At 40.5% G+C, this 16,588-nt stretch overlaps 1 protein-coding gene across 1 annotated transcript in view; it reads left to right on the top strand.

Annotated features, from left to right (window-relative positions):
- The window catches only part of WDHD1 (WD repeat and HMG-box DNA binding protein 1), a 32,276-nt gene extending 22,940 nt beyond the window's left edge, over window positions 1-9,336 (top strand). The window contains exons 17-26 of the mRNA XM_057426322.1: window positions 493-607; window positions 1,970-2,101; window positions 2,439-2,659; window positions 3,644-3,774; window positions 4,724-4,780; window positions 5,677-5,720; window positions 5,876-6,034; window positions 6,410-6,543; window positions 7,675-7,810; window positions 8,426-9,336. Of these exons, the coding sequence (XP_057282305.1) occupies window positions 493-607; window positions 1,970-2,101; window positions 2,439-2,659; window positions 3,644-3,774; window positions 4,724-4,780; window positions 5,677-5,720; window positions 5,876-6,034; window positions 6,410-6,543; window positions 7,675-7,810; window positions 8,426-8,626 (1,330 nt within the window). The 3' untranslated portion in view covers window positions 8,627-9,336. The remainder of the gene's footprint in view (window positions 1-492; window positions 608-1,969; window positions 2,102-2,438; window positions 2,660-3,643; window positions 3,775-4,723; window positions 4,781-5,676; window positions 5,721-5,875; window positions 6,035-6,409; window positions 6,544-7,674; window positions 7,811-8,425) is intronic.
- The last annotated feature ends 7,252 nt before the right edge of the window (window positions 9,337-16,588 follow it).

The raw sequence follows: 16,588 nt of genomic DNA, 5'->3' as shown, positions 1-16,588 counted from the left end.
CTAATACGTGCTTATCTTGCTTATCTTTTCCACCCCTCTCTTCCCCCCCCGCCCCATGTGTATCTGAACACAGTGCTCTCCTCATGAGTCCCAATATAATGGCAGACATGCATGCTCTTTTTCCAGTGGCTTTCAATTGTCCAGTGTCTGATTTTAATAAATTGCATTTACATTTTGTAATAGCTGTTAAATTGTGTATTGTGTGAGATAGAGATCTGTGTCTGTTATGTGCCACATTTGGAGATTCTAGTGTGAACATGAACAGCATGTGCTTTGCTGGTTTTAAAATCTGTTATTGGTTGCAATGTAAAAATAACCCTTTATAACGCAATCTTCTGTATTGCTATATTTAAGTCAGTAATTTAATTACTACCTTTTAAAGAGCAAATTCTCTAAAACTGTCTTGCTGCTTAGGAGACATGATTTAGATGTAGAACAACTGGTGACTTTAGGTGTTGAGGATTGCATGTTTTCTTTGTTTCCATTGCACAGGTGTATTCCGTGTAAAGGAGCCCGATTCCCTCCTACACTACCACGGCCTGCTGTAGCAATATTATCTTTCAAACTTCCTTACTGTCAAGTTACAACAGAAAAGGGCCAGATGGAGGTATGGAATGGTGTTGAGTCCACAGCTGATAGTCCCAGATGTCCCTGTAGTAGGGATTATACAGGATTCCTATTTATCATCTCTGCGATGAAAGAGGGTAGTACAACTCTGAGTAAGACGTGTGGCTAAGGAGGTTATTTGGGTTCAGTGTGTTGTATAGCTTTTCTGGTTTGGTTTGGTTCATGACTGTTTCTAGAAGAATACAAGGTAAAGCTGCTACAGCTGATGCAAGATTGTATTTACACATAGTCTGTTTCTGACTGATGAAGTCTTTCTCGTCCTTTCTTTTTTAATTATTTTTAATGAGTAGTGGTTAATGTTCTAAAAAGCACCAGATTTTTGGGTCCAAATCAAAAACTTGAAAATGCTGGTCTTTCAATATATTAGGCATAACAAAAGCACTGGAAGATTTCTTTTGAAAGATGTACTAAGTACCCATATTCAAATAGTCACTCTGAAAGGCATTCTGGCTTGACTTATTTTCTTAAGGTAGAGGCTGGTTGAATCATGATATATCAGCAGAGAACTAGAAGAATATCTATGTTTATTCTTTTTTTTTTATAGGTTTAAATATTCCAGTCTTGTGGTATTCAGCTGTACTGCACAAAATAGAAACAAATACAGAATTCTAACCTCAAGCTTAGAGACAGTTTAATGCTATTTGAATTTATTCTCTTTGATAGAAGTGTAGCAAAAAAAGTTTCAGTAATAAACACTGCAATTTTTAATGAATTCTCCTTCATTTGGTTCAAGTCTTTTGTTCTTCATCTACGGAGTGTTTTCCATCTCGCCTCCTCCAATATAATAGATGGAAAGTGCCACAGGAGCTGTAAATTAAACTTGACAGGTTATGTACTTCTGTGTAGGTAAAGAAACAGTTTATTCCAGTAGATCTGATGAAAACATACTGTGTTTGAATAGGTCTATTAATAGTTTTGTAACAGAGCTAGCCTGTTATATTTTCTGTTTACCTGTCTTGCAGATGATTACTCCTATAGTTATCTTGGAATACTTCCAGTTTGTTGGGGGACAGAAGTTATAAGATAAAATAACCAAGTTGTTCTAGAATTTTCTGTCCCAGAAGCATACTAGTGAACATGTATGTCTCATCTTGCTGAAAGCCTGGAATATAAATGGAATTCAACATATATGGTGATTTGTTTGGATCAGTTTGTATGCAGATGGTTCTGTGGTCTGTTTTTTTCTTCAGTAGGCATCAGCTTTTAAAGAGAATTGTCTATCCCTCACCCTCATTATAAGATGAAAGGAGCATTTCAGAATAAGTTGATAAAATTTCCTGCAAGTTGTCATGGCTGTTTTTCCTCCTCTGACCTGCAGCATGCATCCTTCTCCCTTTTTCAGGAACAGTACTGGCGTTCTGTTGTATTTCACAACCATGTGGATTACTTATCAAAAAATGGCTATGAACTTGACGAAAGTGCTAAAAGTCAGGCAGTGAAAGAGCAGCAAGAACTTTTAATGAAGTTGTTTGCCGTAAGTACAAATAAAGAATAGAAAGAATCTCTGAGACTTTGAGTAGATGGCATTTGATGTAAATTTTGATCTGATTCTTATTAGAAGTCTGGCTAGTGACTGGCAATCCAGCTAGCTCACAGCCTATGATAAGAGATGGATTGCAGTTAATACTGTTACTTCCTATCAGTATGAAGGGTGGGAGGAAGAAGGGAAAAAAGTGCTTTTTCTTTGCTATGCAGCTCATGATTGATGGTGGTTTGTCTTATTCATTCACTCCACCAAGACCATAATATTCTGGTCCTGGAGAGAGCTGCGTAGCTGAAGTGTGTAACTCTCAAGGCTTCTTTTCTTTCAGCTTTCTTGTAAACTGGAGCGTGAATTTCGCTGCGTGGAACTTGCTGACCTTATGACACAAAACGTTGTGAATTTAGCCATCAAGTATGCTTCTCGCTCTCGAAAACTAAATTTAGCTCAGCGACTTAGTGAAATGGCTGTAGAAAAAGCAAGCAAGTTGGCAGCAGCACTGGAAGATGAAGAGGAGGAGGAAGAGGATTTCCGAAAGCACTTGAATGCTGGGTAACACAGATTTCTGTTATTAAAAAACTGGGAATGTTTTTACTGATCATCTAGTATTTTGGTCCAGTTGACGCTTTTCCAGTTGACTTTTCTGAACCATAGTTTGCAATGTATGTGTTATGAAATTTGTGTTACTGTACTTAAATATTGTACATATAAACTGGTACATTCTTGTTCGTATCTTGTAAGGACTTGTTAGTACCAGGATACTAACACAGAGGGAAATATCTCCACGACTTAATTACTGTATGCATGTGTTCAACAGCTTCAGAGGCAAAGCAGACTTAATATTAAGTTGCTTTTATTTGACTTTTTCTTTTTCGTTTTGCCTTCCCTTAGCTTGAGCTGGTTTGGTTGTTTGATTCCAACCTATTATTTTTCGTTGTCTCCATGTCTCATTTTATTCCACACCTACCTTAAAAATACCTGTCTTTTTCCAGACATTCCCCCCTTTCAGCATCCCATCTCAGTGTATCCTATTTAGTCTTATTCCCCTCCTAACTAATCCCAGCTCTTCAAATACTGCAGGTTTGCTTTGCGTTTTTTCCCCTTTCTGCTATCTACCTTTCCTCTTGTACCTGCATCCGCTTTATAAAGCATGATGAGGAAACAGATGGGGGGTGTGTGTGTGTGTGTCAAGACCATACAGAAGAGCTGTGTTCTTGCTTGGCCTCTGGATGGTGCAGCTATAAGGAAAATAGTTGCTAAACATCCATCTGAAAAAATGTCATAACGTTTTGTTATGACTGCACAAGTGCCACTTTAGGCAACTGCACTTGGTGCTTCAGGGTGAACTGAAGTGGTTAATGATCTTTATTTTATTTTTAGTAATCATCACAGTTTAATCAGAGGTTTAGTGCAAATAAATGCCAAATGTTATTGTTCTTATTTCCTAAATTAGGTAAGTCAGTTGGCTTTCCATTGTTCCAGTTTTCCTTCTGAAAGTGGTGAGCACTTCCTTTCTGGTGAATTCCTTCCATTTAGTTACAGCAACTCTGCCACAGAGTGGAGGCGACAGCCAGTCAGAAATGTTCAGCCAGACCAAGAAATGGAAGATACTGAGGAAGCTGATGCTTATGAAGAAGTAGAAGAAACACCAGAAGTGCTTAAAGAGAGTAAGAAAAAAATATGTTTTCCAAATAAATTGAAAGTTATCTAGATGTGTCTTATTTAATATTCTGGAAAATTCCCAAATAATTTGTCATTTGAGTAACTCATATAGAACTATGCAAACACTAGGGTTTTCTGTCTGTTCTTTTATTTTGTTCTTTTGACATAAGATTTAGGAAAGATAAGCACGCAGCCTGTCACAGGGCACCACAAGTGATTTGACTTGGAAGACAATAATGTAAATAGAAAATAATCCCATATGTTTCACTGTGTTTTGAAACTGCAGCTGTAGCAGGGACTAGGTTTCCTGCTACATCGTTAGAGCAGGTCTGGTGGTTTCTGATGCGTCGTATTTGGGTGTTGATATGAAAAAAAACACAGGAATAACGAGGTGCTATGCAGGAATACCTGCCTCTGAGCTTCCCGTTACCTGGAATTTTCTGTTGGAGATAAATGGTAGTGTTTACCTGAGCAAGCAGATCTGTATTTCAGACTGTGCTTGCAGTCACTGCAAAGAAACATGTTTACTGTATGTCGTCTGCTCTGTCGCAGCTTGCTTATGCATTGTATTTGCTAACTGCTTGAGGGAGCCTTGGGGAGTTTTTCTGTTGTTTGATGCTATTTCTGTGTGACTGGGCCACCTTGTGAAATGGTTGCTTTGGTTGCAGCTCAAATCTTGCAGGAGTTGAATTGATAGACAATTAGTTTGTTGGGCATTCTTTAAGGGATATTTTTAAGGTTTAAGTAATAAATATATGACTCTGAGTTAAACCTACATAGAGATAAGAGATGATTTTGTAAAGGTGTGTGTGCAATTTGAAAATGAAAAATCATGTTTTAAAACACAGATTGCCTTGCTTTAACTTACGTGTCTGTTTGGGGTTTTGGTTTTAAGGAAGTTATGCTATTACTTTTTAGTGCACTTAAGTATGCACCTCTTTCTTTTGTCTGAAGGGCCAAATCCTTTCTCCAAATGTGCCACTTCAGCAGAGGTGACCACTCCGAAATCTGGTGAGTAAATCTCCTTGTACTCCAGGATGAGAACTGTCATGCCTCACGATATTTGCTCCTATTTTCATTCTCTGTTCTCCCATTACCACAAAATTTAATATATAACAGTGCTGTGAATTGGTAACTTGCACTGATTGTTGTTCTTGTGTTTTTAAGAGGTTCCCTATTGCTGTTGATACTGTTATTATCCAATGATCTTCCATAACACTATTCTGATAGCCTTAGCTGTGTGAAATGCCAAATCAGTTTTCTGCCTGGCTGTGTTACGAAGGCATTCTTTGGGACAGAGCAAAAATAAGAACAGTGATCAATTGATTTGTGTAATTAACCATAGGCACATTTATTGTTTGCACTTACAAGGTACAGTTAGCAGCCCTGCTGTAGAACTGTGAGTCTGAGCAGGCAGGGGCAGAATGCAGCCTCTTGCTGCCTCTTTATTCTTCCCTCCTGCTAACCCTCTAGCAAAAATAATAGGAGTGGAAATGGATTTGGGAGTGGAGGAAGTACTAGGTCTTCCTGTATTTTTGTATTTTAAGCCTTTGGTCCTGTGTGGCATTTCTGATGTCTAATGATAGCTGAGCACATGTAATGCAACCCTCATGGGGTTATTAATGTGTCTTTCTTTATCCAACCACTTTCAAGCCTGGTGGGAACTTCTTTTCTTTGGTGTGAAACAGTTAATGCCTTTGATTTAGTTTTTCTCTTCAATTTTCGATGAAGAAGGGCTGAAACACACACAATGAGTGTTAGCCCTGCTCTTTGGAACTGAGGCTAATCCTGTTTCATCTAGTCATCTAAAATGTATACATTGCTTCATAGATTTTAATATTATATGTGTGTGTGTATATACAGGAACACATTTTTACTTTTTTTTTTTTTCCTTTCCTGTTATATAGTTTTAATTGCATCAAGCAGCCAAGGACGAGTGAATCCATTTAAGGTAAGAATTTTGCAGCTGGTTGATTGAGGTGTTCTGAAAATCAAAACAGATTATCATATCTAAAGTTTACAATATAACTGATAGATACTTTGGAGAGGCAGAGGAAGGAAATGTGACAGAAAATAAATTAAAGGTCTATTTATTTGTTTTGGTAGGTGTCTTCTAACAAGAAAGACCCAGTGGTCCCCTCAGCAAATGCTCTAGACACTATGAGCAAGTACTCAAAGAAAAACTGTTCGTCTAGCAGTCAAGCTGTGAACAAGCAGAGTCCTCCAGTTATAAAGCCTCTGATTCCCAAACCCAAATTCAAGCAGGTAATGTTTCTAGTCTTTTTATATTGTTATGGTGAGCAAAGAATAGTAAATTTTACCAACTTTTAACTGAAGCATCTAAGAAGGCAAAGTTCATGTAAGCATAGTGCAGAAACTATAGAAGCACATAAAACAGCAAAAAAATCAGTTGTAGAAATTACAGTTTGCACTGGAGCTTGTGCTTTTATTTTAAATAGTTGAATTAAAACTGCTGAAATTGGATGGATTAGATGCTTTATTAATGCAAATGATTATTGTGTCTTCAGGACAGGCTTGGTTTTTGTTAGGCTTCATGGTACGTGTTGTCTGAGAATGAGATCTGCTTACTTTTTTTTTTAATGGTTTTGGGTTTTTTTCTTTTTACCTCAATTTCTATAGATTTCAGCAGCTTCATTCTTCCAGGCTCGTACACCTAACTCTAGTGAAAAAACAGTGGAAGAAAGAGAAGAAAAAGCAGGAAATGAGTCCCATGAAGTAAAAGTTACAGCACAGGAGAACACTGAAAACAGAAGGTGAGTAGTCACTTGGCATCTTAATGCCATACTTCAATTTTGGTAGAATAGCAAGTCCAAAAACTATTTTGTTTCTGAAGATGTTGGACTGGTCAAAGTAGCATAATATCAGATAAAAATGTTAGCTCACAAGTTGTCATGTTTGTGAACCCACTTCAGAAATTCAGTAAACTGCTCCTTATATTATGCATATTATCAGACAAACCTGCATAAAACATCTTGCCACATTACATTCACAGAGAAAAGCAATCTACTCACTAAATTTTTCCCAACATGCATGATAGCGGTAGTCAAAGTAGAAGTTTCACATCAACCTGAGACAGATAAATGCATAAGTGAATAATAAATGTACAATGAAAAATATAATTTTTGGGCTTTAAGCAATAATTTTTGCCTTGATACTACTTATGCATCTGAAAATGACCTTTGAATGATAAATGAAACCATGCTGCTGTGCCGGTTCCATTCTAGGAAATACTTAAAGTTTAAACTTGTCTAGCAAATCTCAAAGGAAGTCTAAAAGCTAAGGGGTTTATGTGAAAGCTTTATTTTAGTGTGGTTTTCGAAAAAGAAAACAAATGAAAAACTTAGATCACCTAAGGAGCACATTTATTCCCAGCTAAGATGCTAACCTGTCATGTTCTGCTGGAGCAGATGTATTTTCTAACAATCCCATGAAACTTGTATTATTATTATCTTGTTTCATTTAGACTTCATTTAACTGAGGAAGATGAAGGTAATTATTATTCATTTGGACTAGCATTCTTTTCATTAACCTTTACAGATAATGTTCTAAAAGAAGTGGCAAGGAGAATTTTCAAAAAGGATTAGCTGAAACCTGCTAATAAACATGCTCTGTTTTGGGGTTGGTGGGACCCTGTCAGAAAAGAAGCTTTGACACTTTAGAACTGAAATCTTAATCTCCATATATATCACACTTTTAATAAAAATGCTTGACTTAGTCCTGCCTTGTCAGTGCGTTTAATCATACTGCAATAGGAGACTGCTGACTATAAATGTCTTTTCTTTCAAGAACCAAAAATCCAGTTAGGTGTTGCTTAGAAATGTTGTTTTGGGGGGATATGGTTTTCCTATAATCCTAAATGGACAATTTTTGTATGCTTGTTTTAGACCTAAAACAGGATTCCAAATGTGGCTAGAAGAGAACAGAGCAAACATTTTGAAAGATAATCCTGATCTGAACGAAGCAGAAGTAATAAAAGAAGGCATGACTCGATTTAGAGTGCTGTCATCAGAAGAAAGAATGGTAAGAAAATATACTTGAATTCTGATTTTTTTTTTTTCCTTTTTTTTTTTTTCCCTTTTTTTCTCCATTGAATCCCTTGGTCATTTTTGTTGGGAATTTTTTCTTTAAATTCCACTGTTCTCTGTCTTCATGGACTTCAGTGTTGAATTGGGCCATGATCTGCAACATATACTTTATGAAAATATAAGATGTCTGGATAATAAATAATAGCAGAAAGCGTTTTTTCCAAAGTGGGGCATGTGAGAGAAATGTAATTAATAAAGAAATAACGAAAGAGATGGGAAGAACTTAAAGGTGATATAACCACACTTTATTCATTGGAGCTTGAATTTGTTCTAAGGCCTTTTGGGTTTCTTATTTATCCAGAAAGACAAGAGTCTCAATTTCATATACAGGCTCAAATGAAGTATAGTTTTGAAGGAAAATGTTGTTAGAAAAAAGGAAAGTGAGGAAATTGTTCCTCATTTGGTCCTTATTAGTTGTTAATTAGTTCTAATAAGTTCAGGAATTACTTCAGTGCTTCCTTAGAATCCAAGAAATAAGGTGTATAAAATAGGGTTGAGTTTTGTGGCCTAATTTGTGGGGTTTTTTTGTAATGATGTACTTGCTTCAAAGGTGTGGACTGAGAAAGCAAAAGGAGGAACAGTTAATGATTCAGCAGAAGATAAAAAACGAAAGCGCCCCACAGCTGATGAAGATGAAGTGAAAAAGAACGAGGAGCAAAAATCGGAGCACTCGAATTTATCCAAAAAACCAAAGCCTTTAGATCAATCTGCAAATGTCAAATTGTCAGCTTTTGCCTTCAAGCAGAGCTAAACAATGTTGTCTTTTCAACGTCTGTTTTCTGACAACATTAGGTAGCTCTGTATTGAGAAATTTGCTGCTGTGCTCCAAGAGCACTAGAAAGAGTGCCTTGCTCCAAATAGTCTTTTAGAAAGTGTCAGTTCTTGAGGAAAATGTTGAATTCACTCTCCTGATCTTTTGCAAGTTACTAGTAGAAAGCTTGATAGCAAAACTAATGCTAATGGTCCTGTTAGCTAAAGCACAGTTCCGCACAGTGCTATGTAGCTGCATGCCTCAATACTTGTAATATTTGGTGCTAAATACAGATGAATCATTCTGGGAAAGATAAACTACAGCCAAAAGCTATTGTGTGGTTTTAGAGAGGCAAAGTAATAGCTTCTGTACTATTCCTTCTGCCAGCTGAAACACGTGTAAGAGAGAGACACTTGAGGAAATGTGATTGAAGGGAAGATACCTTAACATGTTGCTGGTATTCAGCTGTGTATTCAACATCTGTGATCATAACAGCGGTAGGGAGCAGCCTGAACCACAGCAGGGAGAGAAAACCAGGGCAGAAGCTGAGTTAGGAAGGTCAGGTGTGCAAAAAGGAGCCGTTCCAGACTGTGCAAATGTGCATTCCCTGTGCCTCAGCAGGGTCCAGAAAGTGCTTAGAACTTGAAAATGTATGTAATCGTTTTATATTGTGTGTTTTTTTAATAAAATGTGAATGTTTCTTTGTTTAAGGTGGTGCTCTCCTTTGCAACTTTTGTAATTAAAGTATAAGCAGACTTCAACGTACAAGTCATAAGGTAGTCTGGAGTAATTAGACATACTCCCTTCTCTGGAGAAAAGACAATATGTCTAATACATGTATTTGAAGCAAACTTAAAAAGAAGTTTCAAAATTTAAGATGAAATAAAATAATTTAGCTGTTCAGCAGAACAGCTGAGCCTTTTTATAAAATCTAGGTTTGCACACCCTTTTGTCATTTTCTTTTTTCGTTCCTCTTCCTGTTATTACTGAAAAGGCAAATGTCTCTCCATTTAAAACACGGTTTTAACACTGAAATCTGTAGATTGGAGATTCAGTGAGATTTCTGTAAAACCCACTAAATCTCAGTGTAACAGGTGTTTTTCTAGAAGTTTTTAGCTGTTGTTGTAGGTAATTTTGGAGAAAACAGCTCCTGTTTTCACTTAAAAACATGGGTCATGATGTCAACCAGGGATGGTAAACACAAACAGAGAAAAACCTGAACTGTCAATTTAAATGCATTTTATCATCCACAGTTCTTATATATAGTTACACATTTTATTTGTTTAATGCTGATGCTAGACAGCAAGTAATAAGTAACTAATATTCTTGATTGATATAATCTGGGAAGTTCAGGGGAGTAGAGGCATATTACAATAGTTTTTCTACATTCTTTGAAAAGAAATTATTGTATCGGAGACTGGAATTTATTTTTGGCAGTAAAGCATATTTCCACACTTGAAGGTATTGGAGGAAAAGGGAATTGCATTGGTAAGAAAACCATCCTGATAGAAAAATCACTATGGGCTTGGTGAAGTGTGTGATGTTTTCTTTCTGCTAGACTAGGTTGTTCTGATGATGACTTGAGCATTTCAACTGTGGTGCTGGGAGATGGGCTGGCTGTGAATGGATGGGCTTTCTTTCCATCCATGTATGTAGAATCCATATTCAAGCTGAGCTGCCTGTCAGGTGTGCTTTCTGCAGGCTTAAGAGGGGAAGGGAGATCACCCTTGGCAGTAAGCAAGCTATTTCATAGAATCATACAGTACTAGGTTGGAAGGGACCTCAGCAATGTCCAGCACCCTGCCCCAGCTGAACCTTTAAAGTGTCCAACAAGTGAAACATAACTCTTCAGTGCTTCTGTAAAAAGGCTGCATAAAATTACTTGAGCAAGATATTATTGCTTGGACTTAGGACACTGAAGCTGTTTGTGATGTTGGGGCTGTGTCTGTCCATTGTCCCTGCTATGCAGGCTGTGCTTTGCTTCAAAGTACAGGTGCAAAGCCAGTATGGTTCCTGTTCTATGACAGAGGCGGGTAGGTACCCACTGCTGCAAACAGCTTGTCCCACAGAGCATCCAAAGTCCTTTTGGCTGCTGTAGAAAGGAAGAAACACACCCAAAGTCAGCTTCCATGGGAGTTTTCTGAGGGGTGGATGTTTACAGTCATGGAGCTCTTCTGAACATACACACCAAAGGTCTATTTAAAGTGAGGCTCCTGGATTTAGTAGATGGTTTCATGGAAATCACCGGGGACATCAGGCACCATCCTGCATGTGCCTGGTTCCTATTTGCTTTTCTCCTTGTTGCAAGATGGAGTGACACACTTCACTCATGAAAAAGAATTAGCAATGTGTCACAGTAAGGGCAGTCAGCCTTTGGAAAAATCTCCCCAGGGAGATGGTGGATTCCCCAACACTGCATACTTTTACAATTTGACTGGACAGCGTGGTGGGACATCCAGTCTAGGTCATGCTTTGCCTAGGAAGGTTGGACCAGATGATCCCTGAGGTCCTTTCTAACCTGTTATTCTAGTATTCTGCCTCTGCTGAATCACCTTTGAGTGGGACACAGCCATCACAACCAGATGCATCCATTACCAATCCCACTGGTGGTTATCACTTGAGTAGCATTACAGAAAATAAAAGGCCAGGTTGGGGTGGGGAGGAACACACTGCCTCACTCCTGGTTTAATTTTTGCTGTATAATGTTTGTGGGTTTCATAAGACAAAACATCTGCAGCCTTGGGTCACAGTCTGGATCTTACTGTAACCCCCGCAGCTGGTTAGGCAGCAAAACTGTTTCCAACATCAGATTTGAAGTTATGCATTGGAGCTGTGTGGCTGTGATGGTGATTGCAGCAATGATTTTTAATTATGGCAGTTGCTGCTGTCCACAGCAATAAAATAAACAGCCAAGAGGGGTTGTTAAGATCATGGAAGCAAGGACCCAGCTGCTTCTATCCTGGGAGAATCATCTCCCACTAGGCTGTGGTTACCTTTCATTCATCAAAGACAGGATTTGCTCTATTACACAGCTTCAGGCAGAGCTACAAATACACCCTCCATCACCCGCAGCCTTCCAGGGAGCTGCACTGAGTCAGACAGGAAAAGAGTGCGCTCACCCAGCAAAGCACCAGCAGGACAGTGCTAAGTATAACTTTCAATTCGGGTAGAAATGAAATGCCAAGCCAAAAATGAACAGAAAAAGTGGAATGGATATCCAAGGGAAAACAGAAACAGTTGAATCTCTACTAGCTCTGAGGGGTTTTGCTTTGGTTTGGGTTTTGTTGTTAAGATGCTCCCTAAATAATTTAATAGAATTTCACTGAAGCCTTCAGAAATGTTTGTTTGTCCTGATTTTGCCACCTTTCTGCTGAAATGAATGAGTATTTTAGAAAAGCCAATCTGGAAACCGGAGAGTTCTTTCCATTTGGCTGCTCTTTAAATCCTGGTGACAAGCAGCCTCTGGGGAGGGTGCCAGTGCATGTGGTACACAGCACAGAGTGTTAAATGTTTTCAAGTAAATGGTGTAAAGCTGATTGCTATCTTCCATAGCGAGTTTGGATTGCTTTTGTTGTTGTTTCCAGGGCAGGTAGGGGTCAGATTAGAAGGTCTATTTGCAGCACAACATCTGATAACTTTTTCTCAAGTTTTTGGTAGTAGAGTATGATAGCAAGTGCAATGGCAATGCAACTCTGAGAAGCTCATCTCCATCAGGGAAGGAAGATGTCTCCTCTTGATTTCTGGGGATGTTCTGTGTCTCCAGTTTCCACAGCAAACCCGGTCCATCCTTGGGTTAGCTTTGCTGATCGTTAAGGGAGCTATTGGTTCTCCAGGGCTTCTGCTGCATCCTTCACAGAGGAGTTTAATCTACCTAAAGTAAAGTTCCCATGGGTTGTTTGGAAGTGCATTCCCTGATTATAAAATTAATAACTGTTGGTTACAACCTCTCCGTGTTTTGCTGCAGGAGTAAGCAACGCATCAGACTCAAATGAAGATTTGCTTTAGAAACCTGGTACAAGCTGCCTTCTCCAACATAATGTTCTGTCCCTGGCCTCTGTAGTTGTCCGCAGCTCCAGTGATGTGCACAGCCAGGGCAGCTTGGTTACTTCAGCTGGGAGAGTTTCTTACCTTGTAGCCAGTAAAAGGAAGTTTATACCAATGAGGAATGGTTTTGGGATAGGGAAGTCGGGAAAACTCAACCAGTTTGGATGCTTGGGGTGCAGCTGGGCAAGGGAGAGTCTGTGTTTGGAAAGGTTTACCCTCTCAAATATCTTCTGTCATGAAATAAACCTCAACTTCTTCCTAAAGACCGTAACTGTGTCATGAAGTGACTCAGCTTGGTGGTTCTGGTTGGCTCATCTAAGAAGACAACAGCAGCAAGAGCTGCTTATGAGGAAGTTGAGCATCTCATGCAGTAGAGCTCTGATGGAGAACAGCAGAGCTGGCATCTCACTAAATGTGCTCAGCCAAATGCCGCCACATAAATGTGAGAGTAATTCATTTACTTAAAGGCAGGCAAAACACAAATACCCACCCAGGCTGTGAAAAGAGCCACTTGATGCTGGACTCAATAGGATTTGAATGGCTGAGGAAATTTGCAGGAATGATTTAAAGCTGCGTGTTGCCAGGGAACAAACTCGCATTGATCTTGGGGTGGTAACAGTGAGAAGCAACAGCGGGGGAGCAATGTGGGGACACAGCTGCTGTTCCTGTCTGCCCAGTGCATGGATCAAAAGCCACCCTTGGTTTAGGAATGGACTGGAGGGACCTAGAGATGGGCAGTGTCAGATGGCTCCCATTGGAAGCAGGGTACAGGTCCATGGGAGCCTGGAGACTTGTGTTATACGTTTGTTTTCACATTCCTTAAAGCATAAATACAAATTTACCTCCTGCAGCCTGCCCAGGCCATCCCTCTGAAGTTTTCCAAACTTTGAGGAGCAAAGGTTGGAGGAGTCCATTGGCATGAGATCCTGTGTCCGTGCTTCGTGAAGGCATAAAGAGAAAGCCAGCCAGGGCAAAACTGCTGCCTCCACTTCCAGTTTCAGTCCTAAAATATGAGACCTCTCCAGGGAAGTGAAAAAGCAGATTGCATCTGCAGAAGACCCCTCAGACCTCTGAGATCCTCTGTCCTTACAGAGCAGCAAATCCCTGCCTCAAGGATTAGTATTTTAGGAGCCTGTAATCAATTTTGCTTATATTTCTGGGTAATAGAATTAAATTGCCTGTGATTCACTCTTTAAACTGACGCACTGTGATTCCAGGGGTTGATAAATTTCAGGCTGTATTTCCAGGGCATGGGAAGGATGTCAGTAGGCTGTGACATTGCCATCCATTGCTGCTGTGGGTTCAGCTATTATTTGAGGATCACATTTGGGTGATGTTCTGGCTTGATGTTAATAGAAGGATCGATCTGTGTTGCTCTTTTCCTGCTTGAGCTGTTAATGACATGCTGGGTTGACACAGATGGTTTGAGAAGGTGGAATTCATCATCTCTAACTTTAAGCTCTGAGACCAGCACTAAATGCTTCCACTTTGTAGTTAACAGATGAAAAATAGGTGTATTTTGTGTGTGATTTATCTCAGCCTTTTAGCAGCTGTCAGCGAGGGAATTGCCCTTGAAACACCTCTTAGATGGCTTCATCTGACCCTGTGAAGACTGCCCAGGGTCTCTTCATCCTTATTCGGCTTGGCATGGAGATGTTTCTTTAGAGACCCTGTTCTTCAAACCCCGAGGAGCATGTTGGGGATGCAGGGAATGATCCTCCCACCCTTCCCTGCCATGTACCATTCAATGCCATGAAGAAACTTGACTGGCTAAAATGGGTCAAAGAGATGGAGTCTGAATGTAAACCCACTCCATCCTGTCCCTATTTTGTATTTTTCCTACTTTCAAAGATGGGAGATGTCTCTGATGGGCTTTACCGTGGACCATGCACTCACATCCCCCCCCCCGCCTTGGCACCCCACACCACCCCCAGGCTCTCACAGGGACCCCTTCAGTGAGTGCCCTGGGCTTTCACCTGCTCTAGACCTTATTCTAAATTGGCAAGTAATTGAAGTTACAGCCTCAGAGCTGTTTGCACTCCCTGTTTTGCTGCTTTTTAAGAATCTCTCTTCAAACTTTGAACAGTGAAAATAACCCCTAAGCTCTGAGCAAGTACAGGAAAGAGAAACAGGGCAGATTCCCTCTAGGAAATTCAGGGTATCTTTTACCAGTGTTGCACAATACCATCTTCTGGTTTACAGCCTGCTTCTCACCACATTAGTGCTTCTTACCCAGCTGATGTGGGTTTCTGTATCAGAGAGCGAGAACTTTGCCATGGTTGGAAATGTAGCTGTGTCATAACACATTCTGACACATACCTGAATTACCTAAACCTAGTAATTCCATGTTTGCAAATGCAGAACTGCTGGCATTGGCTTCCCTGTGTGCAACCTCTGCTCAAACGTACCCAGAAAAAGTGATTTTCTGCACATACACTGAGTGCTCCTAGCAAATAAGCTGGCAACTGCCCTTCTCTCCCCATAAATAGGAAAAAAATTACAATCAACTCCCTCAGCTTGTGTAGTTCAAGCAGTTGTAAAGTCCAGGGTGACTCCAGAGGGAGTTTATTTTCCTCTTTTCTGAGAAAATAAAGGTAGAAAGCACTAGGGAGTGCCAAAATACTTAGATGCCCTTTACTAACCCATTTCTCCTAGGGATGATTAGGTGTCAGTGGTTTGCAGCTCCTAAGAAATGCTGTCCAACACTTTGAACCATGCCAGCTTGGTCTGGATCCCAGTGAAAGTGGTAGAATATCTTTTGCACTGTGTTGTCTACTAAGGGAACCCAACTAGTTTATATGGAGGATTTGGACATCCTCAGAGGGCTGTGAATGATGCAAGATACCCAGCTGCACCTCGGTGGGCGGCTGCAGAGAAACGGGCATAAAGTTCAGGGCTTCAGCTCCTCCAGTACAGCAGTTTCTGATCCCAGTCAGAGCCTGGGGCAATAGAACCACGGTAAAGCCTGGCTGGCTGCAGGCCAGTGCCGGCTCCTTCGTTTTATCTGAGTCATCCTGACTTCTTTCTGGTGAAACCTGTGATCGGAAATGAATGATAAATGTGGAGTGTGTTACTGCTGCTGGAGTTTTTCTCTTTCTTTTTGCTTGTCTTGGTTAAACGTAGCTCTTGTGCCAGAAGGAGATGGAGGAAAACCAGTGAGTTGTGCTCCTCACCCCATCCCTCCAACAGCTCCTTCCCCTCCTTATCTCCCCAGCAATTTACCATTTCCTAGGCACAAGGGTGAAGAATTTGTCCCTGCTGCTTTATGGACAGATCAAGCCTGAAAAGAGGGCTGTGCCCCTTAGCACCTCTGCCATTTATTTTGGTGGCAGTCCAGAAAACATCAGTTACTCCACTTATGGGTGGGGTGACAGCATACACGCTATGCTCAGCTGAACCTAAGACTTGGTTTCTATCTTATAAAATCCCAGATCAGCTTCGGCTGAGGGATCTCCCTTCCAAGCAACCAATAGTTGAACCTTACTTGGGGTAGTTGAACCTTACTTGGGATGGAGCAGAAAGGGCTGTTGGCAAAGGTGAGCTGTGCTCTGTCTGCCAGATTTTCCCAAAAAGTGCCTGGAGGATGGAGGATGTTCAAACCACCACTGGGGTGACATCCCAGTCAGATCTCCACAGAAACCACCAAATATGTGGGCACGTTCCAGGGTCATAGGTGGGACTATGAAAACCCTGGGGCACAAGAGCAGCAGGAAGTGGGCTGTGGAGCTCCTAGGTTGAAAGGGACTGAAACAAAGCTGCCATGAAGTGGTGGGGACTGCCATGAAGGAGGGCAAATCCCTCCCTGGAATCTTTCTGGTGGATGTACCATGCCACCAGCGACCCAAAGCACCCCAGGACGGGTATGGCAGTGTTCCAGCAGCAGTGGGGGGCTGCGAAGTGGAATGCACCAGCATCACG

This window comes from Pezoporus wallicus, unplaced genomic scaffold, assembly GCF_028554395.1.
Source record: "Pezoporus wallicus isolate ANWC-B61680 ecotype Strahan unplaced genomic scaffold, APGP_CSIRO_Pwel_v1 contig_8403, whole genome shotgun sequence".
NCBI classification, from domain to species: Eukaryota; Metazoa; Chordata; class Aves; order Psittaciformes; family Psittacidae; genus Pezoporus; species Pezoporus wallicus.
This window is presented reverse-complemented; position numbering and strand designations above follow the sequence as displayed.